Source organism: Alosa sapidissima, chromosome 22 (assembly GCF_018492685.1).
Source record: "Alosa sapidissima isolate fAloSap1 chromosome 22, fAloSap1.pri, whole genome shotgun sequence".
In the NCBI taxonomy this organism is placed as follows: Eukaryota; Metazoa; Chordata; class Actinopteri; order Clupeiformes; family Clupeidae; genus Alosa; species Alosa sapidissima.
The window spans coordinates 15,649,083-15,667,013 of NC_055978.1; the positions used below are offsets into that span (position 1 = coordinate 15,649,083).

The 17,931-nt window shown below is 44.8% G+C and overlaps 2 protein-coding genes across 14 annotated transcripts in view; one reads left to right on the forward strand and one right to left on the reverse strand.

Moving 5' to 3' along the window:
- ical1 (islet cell autoantigen 1-like) overlaps positions 1 to 7,018 on the forward strand; it is a 27,464-nt gene extending 20,446 nt beyond the window's left edge. For 8 of the 10 annotated variants that reach the window (XM_042078901.1, XM_042078892.1, XM_042078893.1 and 5 more), the window contains 7 exons: positions 140 to 189; positions 389 to 457; positions 1,266 to 1,484; positions 2,551 to 2,961; positions 3,942 to 4,043; positions 4,443 to 4,559; positions 4,679 to 7,018. In XM_042078901.1, the coding sequence (XP_041934835.1) occupies positions 140 to 189; positions 389 to 457; positions 1,266 to 1,484; positions 2,551 to 2,961; positions 3,942 to 4,043; positions 4,443 to 4,558 (967 nt within the window). In that variant the 3' untranslated portion in view covers position 4,559; positions 4,679 to 7,018. The remainder of the gene's footprint in view (positions 1 to 139; positions 190 to 388; positions 458 to 1,265; positions 1,485 to 2,550; positions 2,962 to 3,941; positions 4,044 to 4,442; positions 4,560 to 4,678) is intronic. The other 2 variants (XM_042078900.1, XM_042078902.1) reach the window with 2 other exon arrangements.
- On the reverse strand, positions 6,782 to 17,919 carry fam117ba (family with sequence similarity 117 member Ba). Of its 4 annotated transcripts, XM_042078904.1 has the most exons (10): positions 17,077 to 17,919; positions 16,613 to 16,708; positions 16,242 to 16,318; positions 14,965 to 15,093; positions 14,189 to 14,272; positions 13,365 to 13,478; positions 11,213 to 11,356; positions 10,337 to 10,565; positions 9,386 to 9,506; positions 6,782 to 9,040 (listed from the first exon to the last, which is right to left on the reverse strand). In XM_042078904.1, exons 3-10 carry the CDS (start codon positions 16,278 to 16,280, stop codon positions 8,746 to 8,748), a joined length of 1,155 nt encoding a protein of 384 aa, XP_041934838.1. In that variant the 5' UTR covers positions 16,281 to 16,318; positions 16,613 to 16,708; positions 17,077 to 17,919; the 3' UTR covers positions 6,782 to 8,745. The 4 variants fall into 4 exon arrangements, with proteins under 4 accessions (XP_041934838.1, XP_041934837.1, XP_041934839.1 ...); XM_042078903.1 differs by lacking the exon at positions 16,613 to 16,708; XM_042078905.1 differs by lacking the exon at positions 16,242 to 16,318.
- Between the last annotated feature and the right edge of the window lie 12 nt (positions 17,920 to 17,931).

Below are 17,931 nucleotides of genomic sequence, written 5' to 3' on the forward strand. Positions count from 1 at the left end.
TATCTATGTATTTGTCTGTCTGTCTGTCTCACACACACACACACACACACACACACACACACACACACACACACACACACACACTTTCTCCCTTTGTTTCCTAACCTTGTACACGTACGGCTTGCCTTTGTGTTCTCAGTCTGGTGTCTCTGGAGGAAGAGAATCCTGGACAGATGGCACCTGACAATGGTAGGCACTCCCACTGGCCCTGAGCTGTGTGTGTGTGTGTGTGTGTGTGTACTTTTTAGTGCTTTAGTGTCTGTTTGCGTAAGATCATTACAACAGAACCTTGCTTGTGTGTTGACCTGGTGGTCGTGTCATGGTTGGTTATGTAGCTCTATGCCGTGTCTCTGTGTCTGACTGAATTGTGGGTGTGGTCTCTTCTCAGTCTCCACCCTTGCGTTGGATGGACAGAGTCGGGACAGTGATAGCTCCCTATGCGCCAGCCTGGACTCTGGTAAGGCTGCAACTCTGAGTGTGTGTGTGTGTGTGTGTGTATTCATCTCACACACTCTCTCTCTCTCTCTCTCTCTCTCTCTGGGTGGATGGTGTGTGTGTGTGTGTGTGTGTGTGTGTGTGTGTGTGGCTGTGGTGGAGGTATTGTTTCCCATGTAAACACAATCCCTCATATTGCATCAAAGGCATGTTCAGTGTTGTTGTTGTCTGTCTAATCTAGCTGCAGGATTAGAGGCATTAATCACACTGGCCCATTGACCCATATCTGTAGACACTTTAGCTGGCAGTGTCAGATTAACCCTGATTTGCCTTTTTTTTTTATCTGTGTCTGTGGTGTAATTATAAAAGATCTGTTAAATATGGCTGTAAATTTAATCGAATTTCAATTTCAGAATTTGCTGCATTCACTTTTGCAAGGATGCTCTTGTTTATGTCTAGTGTTATGACTCCAGCACACCTCTGTGCTTTACAGCGGTAACTGTTAACTGAATTCAAGTGAATTTCTGAAAGTTAAAATAAAAATGGATGGTTTCCAAAATCATTCAGTAATGGTGTTAAATAATTGTGATATCTAATATTGACCAAAATAATCAAGATTATGATTATTGCCACAATCAAGCATATCGGTGTATAGTATTGTATGTTTGCATGTTTTGTATGCATTCAGTATATCTGTGTGTATAGGTAAGGAATGAATCATCTCAACATGCTCATCTAATGGATGTTGTTGTTGTTGTATGTGTGTGTGTTTGTGTGTGTGTGTGTGTGTGTGTGTGCATCCATATTAACCCCTCCCCCGACCCTCCCAGCCCTGTTTGAGCTCTCTGGCCCCTTTAGCCCTACCAACACAGATGACGACTTTTTGCTCATGACCCCTGACCTCCCCCTTACTCCGACCCCAGATGCCACACTCACCCCCACCCCGCCCACACGACTCCCACCGCCGTCCGCTGGTGCTTCATGGGGGTTTAGCCCTCCTCCAGGGGAACAGCTGGAGGCCTCCCCCAGCTCCCAGCTCCCTCACTGGGGTACAGACTCAGCATTGACTCCCTCTTTCTCCTCCGCTTTCTCCTCTCTGGGCTTGCAGCAGTAGAACAGTATTGCATCATTATCATACCGTATACATTTGCTGTATCGTGGTATTAAAACTTCTTAGTTACAGACACACGACATACAATATACCATGGTAATACCATAAACAGTGATATTTTCAGTGACAATGACTACCTTTCTGTGCTTACCATGATCCGATTAAGGACCATATTCTAGTTATGGCAATATTCAGAATAAGATGTTTCCATGTCCAGCAGAAATGTTAATGTTCCTGTTTACATATTAATCTGCACATTCTGAGTAAACCAGCGACGTGCAGTAGAAGTAGTTTCTGATTCCGATTCTTCATCTATCAGTGGTGCGTGGGAAAACCTGCTTCTTTGAGCATTAAAATGCTTTCACACGTCGATAAATTCCACCATGACATTGAAACTTTCAGGTTTTAATACAGAAATTGACCTCATCTTCACTCTAGAAGTGAAAACTTTTCACTACGTTTGCCAAGTGTCAGAGCATCAAACCAAGCCAGTGAAATTCCTTGCATGAGCATGTACAGACGAGATGTAATATTCCGAAAGGCGCATTTTGTGTTTTGTGTCTTTACGTGTCTATTTACGAGGCATATGCCAGGGCTGTTTTACGGGTTTTTAGTAAACGGAATATGAACTAGGGTTATGGCAGCTGTAATAAGGCATGTACATGACCCATACACAAGCAGAATATTGTCATTTGATATCCATTTTGTCACACACATGCATAGTCTGTGTACTGTACTTTTTGTGCTTTTGTACATGCTGCGTAAATACCGTACAGTAGATGTGTGCTCTGCACACGTACAGTAAAGCTTGATTCCCCCTGTGATGCTCTCAGCCTCCTGCACCTGCTTTTATTCCATTAAGTTTCCTCTCTCTCTCTCCCTCCCTCCCTCCCTCCCTCTCTCTCTCCTTTACTGTATCTACCTTATTCTCTCCATTGGGTCTCGCTTTATCTCTCCCTCTGTTTCCCTTTCCTCCGCTCTTCCCTTCTCTCCGTGTCTCACAGGTATGAGAGACCTGCTGTTCGACCTGCCCCAGCAGCCGTCTTCTGGACTCTCCGTCGGACCAGCGGGAGGCGCTGGACAGGCGGAGGAGCAGGACGACGAGGCTGACCGCGGAGACCTGTCCTTCCTCCGCGACTTGCTCAGCCCCGGCGGCGCCTCCGCCAGCGACGAGTTCAGCCGCGAGTGGCAGGACGCCTTTGGCTCCTTCGAGTCGCCTCCCACCTCCCTCCCCACGGGTCCCTCGTCCTCCCAGCAGCCCCAGGGAGGTGTGGTCAGCGGGGCGGCCCCCTCCTCGCCCTCCCAGCCCCCCAGCCCCACCGGCTTCCTCCCCTCCCAGCTCCTGGACCACAGCCTCAGCGCCACAGGTCGGTGGGCCAGAGGGGTCAAGGGTTCAGGGTCTTATGATACATGGGGTACGTTCGTAAAAAATTCAATCTGACACACTCTGGATGCTCCGAGAGTGTGAAGCTCTGATTAAATACACAATAATTCCGAATTTACGAACGGTTAAGAGTGCTCGGAGCGCTTGGAGTGGCAATTTACAAATGCACCCATAATTGCAGATACATGAGAAAGATGGGGTCTGTTTACATTCGTTTTTAGAATGTGTCTTGGGTGATCCAGTCACAAGTGATCAGTTTAGACACGTCACAGCGTACATTCAAGGAGTACAGTCAGAGACATTGCTGACAACTTGCGTTCAGATTCCGCTATTGCTAACATCACATTGTCCGGGATGCTTCCGAACGCATTAGCGTTTACACTACAAAAGACATGTAGTCAAATGCGTCTCAGACCCCCTTGGCAAGTGTTTTGAGTGATTGTTTATACTTGTATTTAGAACTGACCACTTGTCATTGGATCATCCAAGACAAATGTAAACCGATAGCCTCATGATACACGATTGCAGATATAAACAAGAAAGATGTTGCTAGTGCTATTGGATAAAGATTTCCTGCAGTGGTTGATCCTAATCAACATTATACAGTATATAAATAATTATACAATGTGACGCAGGATACAGCGCACAATTGCCTTGAGACAGTTGCAACACTCGCCACAGGCTGTACCCGGTCACTGTGAAGATACTCCTTCACTCTACAGCATACACTGCCCACAGCCAATCAAGGCGAACACTTTTTTATAGTCTTATGATGGATGGATAGTTCGTGCCTTTTTATTGTTTGCACTTGTTTTTTTGTTTTTGTATTGAGAATGCACATGGTCAGGATTTGTTATTTCGCTATGTTATATTATAACTCACTGGGAAATATTCATGGCACATGTTTTTACGACTACCTGTGTTCACTACACTTGTTGTGTGTTCACTTCTCGTGCACATGAGGATGTTGAGGATGCGTGATTGATGGTCATCTCTCCCTCTCTGTTGTAGGCTGGGCCACTCCACCCATGTTCCAGGCGGCTCCCCTACAGGCTCCGTCTGCTGCCGGCCTGGCCACGGCCCCCCAAAGCAGCCCCCTAGCCTCAGTCAGCGGTAGGGGCCTCTCAGGGAGCTCTGCTCTGTTCTGCTCTGCTGTGGAGAGAGTTGTTGTTTGTTGTATGATCTTCATTTAGTGTTATTTAAAACAGACTTGTGCGTGCGTGCTTGTGTGCGTGCGTGCGTGTGTGCATGAGTGTGTGTGTGTGTGTGGAGAGGGGAGGGGGGCAGTTAGGCATACCACATCCGGTTCTGTGTGCCGTTGGCAACCCGGGTTTGAATCTGACCCGTGGTCCTTTCCCAACTTCCAATCATTTCCTGTCAATCTCTACTGTCCTGTCAAAATGAAAGGCAGAAAGCAACAACAATGAGAGTGTTGTGAGTGTAATGTGAAATTAGAGCAAGTGAAGTGAAGTTGGATCTTGCTGATAGTGTGTGTGTGTGTGTGTACTGTAGCTCCAAAAGGTGGTGCACGGGACATGTCGGCCTGGTTCAACCTCTTTGCTGATCTGGACCCACTGTCAAACCCTGACGCCATTGGACGGTCTGATGAAGAACTCCTCAATGCTTGAGGTGTGTGTGTGTGTGTGTGTGTGTGTCCATTTGTTTGGTTACACTGTATTTGCAAGTACGGTATATGTGTAAGAACATGTTTATTGAGATTAAGTAGGAACTCTGTGTGTGTGTTGTAGTCGTAGATGTGAGAGGAGTTCCTGTGGCGTCGTGGAGTTGGAGCTGCTGCTGTCTGAGCCTGAGTGAGAGTGAAGAAAAGCTACGCCCTGTGCAGTCCCACGAGTGTGTTTGTGCACGTCACAGCTGGAGATGCGTCGCTGCTGTTCACCCGTTCATAAAAACATTCTGAATGTTCTGGAGGGGCTGCTGGTGGACATTCAGGCTGTGGGTGGACCACAAACAACAACAACAACAACAGCATCAGCATCAAAAAAACACATCATGAATGTCATGAGTCTGGAGGTCTCCAAACCACTCTGGGCTAAATCTCTTAGTTTCTCTCTCTCTCTCTCTCTCTCTCTCAGCCTGAAACACACATACAAAACACACAATACGCATAAAAAACCCCATTCTCTGTCCTTTTTATCTGTTGCCAAGTGTGTGTGTGTGTGTGTGTGTGTGTGTGTGTGTGTGCGTGTGCGTGTGCCCCTATGTATTCTCCAAACTCTAATGGAAACAGACTATTTATCACTAATGAAATTAAAATATATTTATTCCTTGTTACATACAGATAACTAGATGTAGAAAAAAAAACATACAATCTATGTTTTGTATGAGCAGCACATTTTTGATGAGGCGTGGAAGGTATTGGGTGCTAAACCTCTCACTGGAGACGGATTGAGAATCCTTACAAGGGACTGGTTTGCATGTATTTATATGGCTCTGTGGTCTGCGATATATTGCGTTTTCACTCTGCCCTGAAACGGGGCAAGGAGAAGGATGAATTTTTAGAGATATGCAAGTGCGCTGATGTGAGTGCAGTGAAACACATTTATTTCTGTCCTCAGAAACATATTCTTATTATAATAGCCCCTCAGTACTAAGAGACACTAATCATCAGCTGCCGTCGAATCGCTAGTCATTACTGCTAGTTGGAGAGAGGGCATTAGAACGCATTTGTTGTGTAGAGTATCTTCTGAAGTATATCCAAAGCAAAACTGAAACTGTCCTGTGCCATCACAGTCTGTTAGTGATCTCTGGCTGTGTGGAAGCTTTATTTAGAAACTCCTCTCCAAACTCAGTCACATCCCATTGCTAGATCACATGGAAACGTTACTAGTCTTACAGAGGGAGCTGGTTTTGTTATACCAAGGGAATGGAATATGCAATACCTTTAGGGAGATTATGTTAATAGCCATTATCGGTCATTATCGGTCACCACCTGTCTAGAGCATAAGAGAGGAGTTAATCTGAGCTAGACTTTTACTCTACTGTGTCTGTGGGAGTTGATGGACAGGCAGTTGCCTAAGAGAATCGTTCACCTGAAGGAGTTGTTGAATGAAGGCTTGTACAGGTCACCGGATGAAATCGTTTTTTTCCCCGCCTCACATGAGTCTGGACTTGGATCAGTTATCTACATTTGCTGAGCACTAACTGAATGCTCACCTTTATTGCAGCTACAGGTCATTTTGTACATATACAGTAAGTTTCCATAGAAATGTTCAGTGGCCCAGTCGCACCACTAGATGAATGATTTCACATACTACTGAATGGTGTTCTACTGTGCAGAACAGAATGTCTCTGGCTAAAGGACATTGGAGGGGAGGTGTTGTATGCAGGGACTGGACAGGAAGCTTTTTGGGTCAAAACCGCTGTTTAGTCGTGTTTTTGGGACATCACTGTCTCTGCATTCTGGACTTGATATCATCTCGTTTTCTGAACTATTTTTCCGTTTTGTATGGGATGTTGTTCATACAGAACACATTTTCTAGCACCAGGCTTGATTGTTTGGGTAATGGTAACTTTGCTTTTGTTTTGTTGTTTTTTTTCCCTTTAATTCCAGACACTGAAAGAATGTATTCTGCACCAATCATAATGCTTGATTCTTTGATTTTAATATTACTATGCCTTTTCTGTATAACAAAAAAAAGATGCAATGTCAAAATGTGGTTGGATGAGAACTGGACAATGTGAGTCAGGGTGTTTGATATCTAATAAACTATGTAATGTTTGAGTAAGTGTGTGTGTGTGTGAGAATACAGTTGTTTATGTGGTTGAAAGCCACCTATTTCTGTGTAGTGTTCAGTTCCATTCTGTTTTTAACAAAGGCAACAGCAGTAGTCTCATTTCATATCATTTGGCTTTAATATTTGTTATAACAGCCATTTGTCCTTTTTTTTGTTAAACATTTCTCTGATATTTCATACATTTTAAGGCAATGTACAGTACAAATTTATCTTCTATGTTTTGCCTATTTTCCACTTTTGTGTCCACACAAACTTTGTCTCAAGGAAGAGTAATGAGGCTCACAGTATGACGCAGTGGCGTAATATACAGAATAAAAGATGCTACAACAGCCATCCTCTCTTTCCCAGGTCATCCTTCCATTCCAATCCCAAACCACCTTCTTCCTTCAGCAGGTACCATAACACCAGAGTGACGAGAATGCTGTAAAATTAACGTTCATTGAGTTCAGCGCAAGAACCTTAAATTGTTGCAAAATGAAATCTTTTGTTAGAATGTACAAAATCCCCCTGCTAAAGGCCTCCCCATCCAATCCTGTAATATGATTTAAAACATACCTTTCAACACATCTCTGGAAGATACCCCCTCAAATTTAAAGTGATTCCCATCTCTTTCAGAAAAGGGCAGTAATGGTAAGCATTTACAGTGCTGCTTTAGAAACTCCTTCCGAAAATGGAGGCACTGTGTTTTTTTGCAATACATGGAGGGATGTTCAATGTGGAACCATTTGCAGATTAAACGTTCAATCTAGGTTTTAAAGAAATGGCCCACCCATGCAGGAGGAAGCAGGGAAAAGCTTTCAAACAGGATGCAGCTGCCCCTCCTTCCAGAGTGTCATCTGAACATGGGATGGCACAGTCTCTGCTGAAATGAGCTGGATGTCTTAAGCTACCGTTGTACATTCATGCCTGCCATTCACATACATTTTCTATTTATTTAATGTTTAGTTGTAAAGCGATGATTACTCTTATTAATGGGTCCCTATGCAAGACACATGTAGCCTAGCTAGCACACTCACAAGCCTTTTTCAACATACCCCCCTGCATAGCAAAGCCATACAGCTCTGGCAGATAGCTCATCATGACACAGCTATGGTCTGTACATAGTGCAGGTGTGGTTTATGACTGCTACGCAGGGCCTCCACAGACATAAAGCTCTGATGCAGGATCATGCTCTTCTTGCCCGTCCCCAGCTCATATACAAGGCTCAAACGGAAAAAAAAAAAAAACCCCATACCACTTCAAAGAGTATTTACATTACATTTATACCTTAGCTTCTCTACCATAGCACCAGGTCCTCTGGCTAACCATAAAAAGTCACATTAAAACACACACTTCAGAGGTTTTAGAATGAACTGAGACATCTGTGTTTCTCTTCACATTGTAGGATGTATGGATGGGATGGATGGACAGAGTGAGAGAGAGAGAAAGGAGGAAAGCAGGAAAAAAGAAAGAATGCAGACAGGGTGTCAGGCACATTTTGTTGATTCAGGTCAGCACTTTCAGTGTCTCCTGCTCCCTCCGCCATTTTGCTACGAAATAAGGTCCCCAAGCTGAGACCGTTTCCTTGGCAACAGAAAAAAAGTTTGTGGTGAAGCGTCAGCTCGGGGTTCTTCAGAACCAGCAGTCAAGGTAAACACTGCTCGGTCGGATAAGAGTTGTAGCGTAACACACACACACACAATCAAGTAAGGAAATGTGGCGTTTACAAGGCTTCATGGTAAAAGCAATTGCAACCTAATTGAAACTGAGAAAAAAAATGAAGCATAAAGATGCCACTGTGATGGATATTTGGATCATGGGGTTTGTAATCCTTGACAGACAAGAGGGGTAGTCTTTTCTTTTGCGATCTATGATACATTTTCACATTCAAGTTGAAAAGGGAAACAGAATATTTAGCTCTGTGATGAGGTGTGATGTTTAAGCAAGTCCGGAGGAGCTCTGATAGAAGAGGTGATGATCCACTTGTTTGCTGAATTCCTTTGCCAATTGTTTGTTTTGTTTTGTTTTTCAGAGAGAAAGAGAGAGATGCAGTTCCTCAGTTTGACCACCAGAGGTCTCCCTTAACCTTCTGGCTCCTCTGGGTGTCTGGGCAGACAGTGGGGCTGGTGCAGGGAGCTGGAGCCCCGGGAGAGGCCCAGGGAAGGGGACAGACTGCGTACACCTACCCCGCCCAGGGGCACCAGAGACGGGGAGAGGCTGCGCAGGCCCACCCCGCCACGGAAGCCTCGCTCCGGGGTTGGAAGCAAAGGCTTGAGGATGCTCACCAGGCAGAACGCAGAGCCACTTTTGGGGATGAAGTTCACCTTGTTCCTGTCTGGACAGAGGTAAGGAGGAATCTCCTGAAGGGGTCTGGGTCTAGGAGAGAGAAAGAGAGATGTGAGAAAAAAAAGAAAGAAGTCGAGACAAACAAAACAAGGTAAGGGAGGTAATCTCACGCAGCCCTGGGGCAATATCTACAGTATAAACTCTAACCACATCACAACGAAAGACCCAGACTTTTTGCCAAGGCTGTTAAAACACTCACTTGCTTCCCTCAGTCACACACACACACACACACACACACACACACACACACACACACACACACACACACACACACACACACACACACACACTGCAGGTACACACATGTCTCATAATAACATATTAAAGTGATTTGAAGTGTTGTTATTGTGCAGGAGTGTGCTTCATTGTACTCACTGGGACTCCTCGAAGGCTTTCACCCTCTCACAGCCCTCGGGCGGCTCACGCTTGAACATGTAGCTGTTGTTGGGCTTGGGGGACGAGGCGTACTTGGGGAGCGGAGAGGTGGGGCCCAGGTCTGAGGAGACACAGCAGCGAGGGTTACTGCCTTGAGACCATCTCAGAGGCGCCATTTCATTTGGTTTTACTTTTAGTGAGCCTGAGGGATTTGAATTTGCTCTGCAGGTCCGTCTGGATTCTGGAAAGGATTCCATTGATGCCCTTTTCCGACCTTACCGTTTTACGACTTTCAGGAGCACAACCAGCAGTGAAATTAAACAAAAATTTGTGCTATAAGGTCTCACCAAATCGTTTCAGGAGTGCAGCAAACATATCTTTCCTGTAAACGAAGGTATTATGCAGTTGGTTATTCAATTCCAAAGAAAATATGTTCCTGGGGTTTTGGTGTTTCACAATCAAATGTCAATGGGCTCCTGCCCAGACAAAACCTGCAGAGCAAATTCAAATTTGCTAACAGGTTTGTCTGGGTTCGCTACTGTAGTGTTTATTGTCATTAGTCATTTTGGAGTGCTAAAGCAAACAAAAACACAGTCTTGCGTGTGTGTGTGAAAGAGATAGATTTTCCAAGGGGAAAGTGGTTATGAAAAACAGGCAACAGGTGCATTATAAAACAAAGGCGTCAGATGACACACAGAGTGACAGCTGAAAGTCCCCCACAAGGTGAAAGCTTATGAGCACAGAGTCAGGATGAGTGTATGTGTGTGTGTGTGTTTGTGAAAGGGTAGTTGTGTTTTAGATAATACGCATGGTATAAAGGTGTAATGAAGTACATTAGGCTATTATGTGGAAGGCAAAATTCAGAGTAGGCTACCACATACGGTACATTCTCTCTGTGCATTGCCTTATATATACCTGTACCCTTGTGTGCGTTTGGACGCCTCTGCTTACCTTTCTCCTTGCTCTCGCTCAGCGTGTCGTCATCCGGCAGTGGGCTGCTGTCGTTCAGGATGCTCAGGTATGAGGGTGACACCGAGTCCGAGCGGCTGCTGCTGTTGCTGTGGTTACCGCCGGGCCCCAGGCCCCCGCCGGACGGCGTCTGCGTGTCGATGCTGCGGGTGCTGCTGCTTCGCTGGGGGAGGGGCGGCGGGGCACGGTGTCCGTCGGGGACATCCTGAGGCTGGCAGCACACACACCAGACGCAGGTCACCACTCGCACACTACTGCACTATGGGATTACTACTGCACTATGGGATTACTGCTGGACTATGGGATTACTACTGGACTATGTGCACAGTGCACACTACTGGACTACGTGCATACCGATGTCCTGGCTAAAGTATCAACCTGTCTCATTCAATCAGGCCTCCTAATCATCCCCCAGTGTAATTGGCATTCATTCATTCCCTCACTCTCCACTTCGAGGTGGCTGCTACACATTTATGTTTGTTGGTTAGCTTGGTTGTCTTCACTGAAAAGGGCTTTGGTGCCCTGAAGAGTGCTGTATAAATGCAATGTGTTATTGCGTTGTTGCTTGCCCATTTCCGATGCCGAAAAATTCCAAACTTTTCCTTGTCCTTTAAGGCTGCTACTTTTTGTACCTATCTAAAATAACTGCATTTTTGTTGGGATTACGACCTTGGAACTCTGCTTTTGTTAGCACATTGTCATCTTTTCCGTGTATGTATTGCTAATAAGCAAAACTTCCAGCCTTTTTTAAGACTTTCACCTAAATTTCAACACTCATTGGATATCCATGTGGATGTTTTTGGGTTATGTTACATCTGTGTGTTTGCATGTGTGTAGAGTATGATATTGACCACTCACAACAATGACCTCGTCCCGTTCGCTGGTGTCTCTGATGATGATGCGTTCAATCTCCTGGTTGAGGCCCTCCACGCTGTTCCTGAAGCGAGGGGCGGTGGACTTGGAGATGGGGATTGGGACCAGGATGGTCTTCGGCATCTGAGCCTAGGAGGGCAAGGCAGGGAGCATGGAGAGAGGGAGGGAGAGAGAGACAGAGAAAGAAGGACAGACATAGAGGGAGATAGAGAAAGAGAGAGAGGGAGAGAGGAGGAGGAGGAGGAGGGGGGGTCCAGTAGCTAAAATACTCTTGTCTTTATACATGGGCAATTCCACGCAAAACTGTCACATCCATAACGGCAACACAATGCCATGGTATTTAATTGGCGTTATGGACGTGGCAGTTTTTCGTGGAATTGCCCACTGACAAAAATGACACTGATGTTGTAAGGTCACTCAGATAACCATAACATTACTGTGTCTGGTATGCATTTTGTTTGTTTGTTTAGTCTTGTTTGGTATGTTGCTCCCAAACTAGGTCAAGAGATAAGGATACTTTGTGTGTAGGAGAGTCTCCCTCTTGCATGAAAATACCTCCTTGAGATTTGAAGACCATGCAGTTGTTACAGTATTCTTAATTCATAAACATCAATAACACTGAACTGATATGATCAAAGATACGTTCAACTCATAGGACTGTACGTTCACAAACTATTAAAAATGGTAAACATTCATTCATTCAACCTTTATTTATTCCTAGTCCTCAATGAACCTCTGAAGTCCTTCAGTGATACACCTGAGAATGCATATGCAATACATACATACAAACACACACACACACACACACACACACACACACACACACACACACACACACACACACACACACACACACTTGGCTGTTTGGCTGCCACCTAATACCTACACCTGTGTCTGACTCAACAAAACTCAGCACAGCATCAGTAACACTCTTTGTCGTTTCCCTGGCTACCAGCAGCATCCTCCCATCCAGCCCAGCACTACTTACTCTCAGCGTGGTGTCTCTAAGGTCCTTTATCCACTGCTGCTTCTCTCTCTCTCTCACTTCTCTCCTCTCTCTCAAGTCAACTCTCTATTTATGCCCTGCGCCTGAGTCTGCCTGCCTGCTTGCCCTCCCCAAACCTCTCTCTCTGCATCCCTCTCTCCCTCCCTCTCTGAAAAGCAGAACTGAACAATGCTGCGCGACTTGTTTTATCCTCTCTATTCTTTTGCATTACATCCTCTTTCAGTTTGTTTCTGGCATGTCAAGCTGTCTTTCTTTGAGATGCGGTATAAGTAGTTAAGCATAATAATCAAACATCTTCAAATACACCCAAAGCTCTTTGTGTTCTATAGGATTGTCTGTTTCAGGATCTCACTTGTTACAGTACTAATACAGTATAGTATTTCTACTTAATGGTCTGTATTCATCAATTTCATTCAAATAAACAATGTGCCCATGAGTACGTAAGTAGTAAGTAAGTATGTAAGTAAGTAAAGTTTATTTATACAGTGCATTTTCTGGCACAAGGGCAACTTGAAGCGTCATAACATATCATGTATTTAGAGAGATGGGGGGGCTGTATGCAGGCCACCGGGCCAGGATGGCACACGGTGAACAGGTGATGTTAAACCAGGATGGCACATGGTGAACAGGTGATGTTAAACCAGGCCACGCCATCCCCCCTTAGCACCCACGCCCCGTTCCCAGCCCCCTCGGAGAGGAGTGCCTGGCGGAGGAACTGGGCCGGGCCAGGGAGACAGGAAGGAAAAGTGGGGCGTCCTCAAACTTCAGTGGAGGCCTGGGAGACGGCCTACTTCACACACACACACACACACACACACACGCTTGTGCACACACGCACACACACTCACACACATGCACACACACACACACACACACAAACGCACATATATGCATGCGTACACACATACACACACTCATGCAGCACTCCCATATTCCTAGAAATATGCATTAGAAAGGACAAAGACTCCCACATGCATTCAATTCCATACACACATGAACAAGAAAAGACAAAACAAAAGACAATCTCACACACACACACTGATAAGACCTATTGTGTTTGTCATTTCCGGTCGTTTCCAACCGTGCCCATCTGTGATTGGATATCATGTAACAAGTGGCCTTCATGCTTACCTGTGACTGGATGATTGCAGCATGGTTGCCATTGAAGGGTGACTTGCGGTCCTTGTCTCGGCGATGGCGGCTGCTTCGTTTACTCCTCTGAAGCTGCTGCCGCAATTTAGCGATCTGGATACAATGGACACAATACAACACATACATAACAAAACAACAGTTATCACCAAAGAACATGTAAGGGACAGCACTTCTGAATGAAATAGTTATCTCTTTGTGTCTCCTAACATGCTACCATAGGTAAGACATCAAATAAAAAGTCTGAAGTATAACTGGCAATCAGGAAGTAGTCACTTCTTTGTTAGATTTCCACTAACACACAGTGGCTCAATTAAACCCAATCACATTCTATTCAGTTCAAGAAAAGACATTATCTGCTACAAAAAAAATCTAGTTGCCAATTGCTTGCTCTCATGATGAAAGAATGAGCTTAAAATTCAATTATATTCTGTGTTATGTGACAAAAAAAATGGATTATGCACGCAGTGTATGTTTTATACAGTCTATGCAAGTAGGCAGTTACAAACATGAGGCTCACATACGTATTTAGAGCCATTTCATAGTCTACGCAAGATATGGTGACTTTACGCCCCCCCCCCCCCCCCCCCCCCCCCCCCCCCACACACACACACCGCCCCCTATTGCCAATCGTGTGTAATGCCATTTGGGCTCGCGTTCAGTTACCAACATTTGGACAACTCATTTTGCTACGTGTCAAATCCTCTTTGCGTAACTTGAGGCGTTTGCGTCTGCAATCTGCGCTATCTTGCGTAGGCTATGAGAAGACCCCTGAGGCATGTGCGGGATCCAGCCCCTCGGCTAACCTCCTTCAGCTGGTCTGTACTCCCACAGGAGGCAGAGCGCTTGTGAGAGCCTCTTCTGCGTTCATCTGCCCAGGCCCTGGGGGTCTACAGACAGAGAGAGAGAGGGAGAGAGAGAGAGAGGGAGAGGGAGAGAGGAGGAGAGAGAGGGAGAGAGAGGAGAGAGGGAGAGAGGAGTGAGAGAGAGAGAGAGGGAGAGAGAGAGAGGAGGAGAGGAGAGAGAGAGAGGAGGAGAGAGAGAGAGGGAGAGAGAGAGGGGAGGAGATTGATAAAAGAATGAGAGGGATAGAAAGAACAAGAGAGGAAGAGAGAAAAATGAGAGAAGAAAAAAAAAATGGGTAAAATATGTGTAAGAAATAAGAGAGAGGGTAAGTAAGGTTGGGGAGCTGTGCATGTAAACACGCTTCTGGATGTGAACAGGGGAATAAGCAAAACAAAAGTTGGTTCCCAGGAGAGGTTTACACTGACACTACGCTTTAGGGATAAATCATATGCCAGTGATGCAACTACCAGCAATATTCTGCGTAAGACTTTAGATGTCTTTTTCCCGCCTCACTCTCTCTCTCTCTTACACATGAATAGGCACAAATCATTTTTTCCCCCATACTTGACTGTTTTGTTTTAATATGTTGATGTCCCACATTTTGACACAAACATGTATTTACACAATCAACACCCCCCCCCCCCCCCCCCCCACACACACACACACAAACAGAAAAATGCACACACACACATATACAAAAACACACACATACACAAGCGCACATGCCTACACTCACCTGGGTGGCCTTGTCCCTCATGCAGGGGGCGGGATGGAACGGGTTGCTGTGCGGAGGCCAGTTCCCTGATAGGCCAGGGCCAGTGAGGTGGGTGGGGTCTGGGGATCGGTTGATCTTACAGTGCTGCAGCTGAGGGAGGAGTTACAGCAAAGGGGAAGGGATGAAACCAGGAAATAAACAGGTGCAAATTAATCACTACAGTTCAAGATGGCTCACAGAATGAAGGAAACGATAAAAACAGAGAGATTAAGATGGCTGGGTGGTGGGACTGGGACGGAGAGGGGAAGTGAGAAATGAAAATGGCAAATTTTCTCAAATGCCTTCAATATTCACCAATTACAATTCAAATCTGATAAAAGGACTAATGATATTGGCAGACAAACACATGCATATACACAGGACCAGTGGACTTAAGAGCTCAACACAATATGCTGACAGACATCCAGACAGATATTATTCGTCTGATTACCGATTACATGGTTTAATACTAATCTAAATCTAAACTACTAATCTAAATCTAATAGACTGTGGATTATTATGATGATTATAACAATTATTATGACAACATACTTTAGCAAAAACATCAACAATACGCATTACTAATATTATTATTTTTTTTATTATTATTACGATTATTATTATTATTATTAGTAGTAGTAGTAGTAGTAGTAGTAAGAGTAGTAATAGTAGCAGTAAAGGAGTCACAGTAGTAGTAGTAGCACTCATAATAGTAGTAGTAGTAGTAGTAGTAGTAGTGGTAGTAATAATAGTTAATAATAGTAATAGTAGCAGTAGTAGTAGTAGTAGTGGTAGTAGTGGTAGTAATAATAGTTAATAGTAGTAATAGTAGCAGTAGTAATAGTAGTAGTAGAAGTAATAGCCCAGTAGTAATAATAGTACTAGTAGAGGTAGTAGTAGCTAACATGATCTTCAGCAGGGCAACTAGTGAGTTTCACTTTTGGCCCTGACTTGAGAGTTCATGTTTACACTTTCCATCTGAAAGATGAAACGTCCATTACAGCCCAGTGGGGTTAATTCCAAACACACAGACTTTATTTAGAACCGTGGGCTGTTTAAGGACCACCTCTACTTCCTTGCTTCTCAAACAGCCCTCTCTTTGCCTAACAATCTCGTTCAATCTCTTCTTTGCCATTTCCTCTCCTTTCGCTTGTTAATGAAAAGGCTTTCATTCTAGAACCTTATCTCTGTTAAGCCACGGCTCATATTTCTGTGTGCACATCTCTCTCTCTCTCTCTCTCTCTCTCTCACTCACTTACTCTCAGGAGAGAGGAGCAGATCACTGATCCAGTTTCCATTCAGTCTCACACAGAATGTGTTACAGGGGGGAGAGAACCTGTTTTGCATTCACATGGAAGACAAGACATGATGTTATGTGATGTGATGACACAGTCAGATGTCATATTTTAACACATCACGTGTTTATCATATAGTCCCCTTGATGCACACTTCCCCAACCCTAAGTTACATGGTCACCCCAGATGCTCATGACAACCAGGCATACAGGCAATTTTGTTTGCCTGCAACACTGAATAACGTTACCCCTACCCCCTATTCTGGTCAGCAGGGGGAAAAATCACAGACTGTAAGAATTGATTATCAAGCACATGCATTATGCTAAATAATTCACCTGCATCATCACATATATTATTCCGGGGTCAGCGAGAAACGGCCTTCGTCAAAAGATGTAGGCTGTGCTGCCTTGGCATGGCATCAATTAGCGAGACTACAAAAAAGATGCAGAAAAACAATGGCCTCTCCGTATTTGCCAGCTGGGTGCCTACAGCTCCGTGCCACAAGCATTGCTGCCTTCTAGCACCTGCTCGTTTCGAACGCCTGCACTATACCGCACCCATATACATGCAAAGATAACGGTAGGATCAGGTAAAGAAATAAAAAAAGGTGCAATGTCCTCTTCACAAAAACGTTACTGCATATGATACTCAAAACACCAGTGCAGTCATTTTGGCATACGAAACCCATAATCTACTACATTAGGTTAAGCCTATTTAACCATCTGTTGTCCGAAAATGGCGTGAGTGTGTGTGTGTGTGTGTGTATGTGTGAGTGAGTGTATAATGAAGCCTAGCCTACCTTTAGAGACGGATGGAGGAAGCTATACCCTTGCGGAAACGAACATTATGCACACCAAAAGCGTGGACCCTTTTGGTCTGTCCAGGGGTTATGGATGCTGAATAAAGTGGAATGAATGCGCTGACTGTCGGCGGGGGGTGTAGGCGATGAATCGTGGTGGCAGATGGAGGGAAGGCAAAAACAAGCGGAAACTGGAAGAGAGGATGCGCGGCGGTTGCTATGGGCGTTGCTGTGATGAGGGGTGGGGGGTATACTATGCTGCGTCTTGATATTAGCGCTTGTGCTCTCCTGTGTTTTCTTCTGCAGATCTGCGCGAATATGTGGATTAAAAACTCCTTGAAAAATAATCCATTCCCTCCTCAGTTGGTAAAATACATAAACCGGGTGAGGTGAAAACTCAAATGTGTAAAATTAAATTGGTAGCCCTGGAAGGGGTGACACTTCTCCCCTCCCCACAATGACGTTGAACATGCAGTCAGCCAGCCCCTGTGGTCCGTTCCGGACCGGCGCGTGCCGTCGGATCGACGCTGCTGTTGCTGAGGCACTTGGTGCCATCTGTTTTGTGCGAAGGAACGCACTGCAAGAGTTAGTTCACACGGAGGCGCTGTTACACAGTGAAATAATTTCCACCCAAAACAAATTTAAACGCATGTTTTCATAAAAACAATTCGGCAACTAGGCTACCAAATATTTCACAAGAATTCTTGCTGACTGTTTGAGGAAAACTCTAAAACAACCTAGTGTATTCCAATTAACAACTAGAATTCTAACCCTGAAATAATACAAGTATTTCGCCTGAAAATATTTGAATAATAAATAATCGAAAAGAAAACAATTAGTTAGAATCTTCTCGTA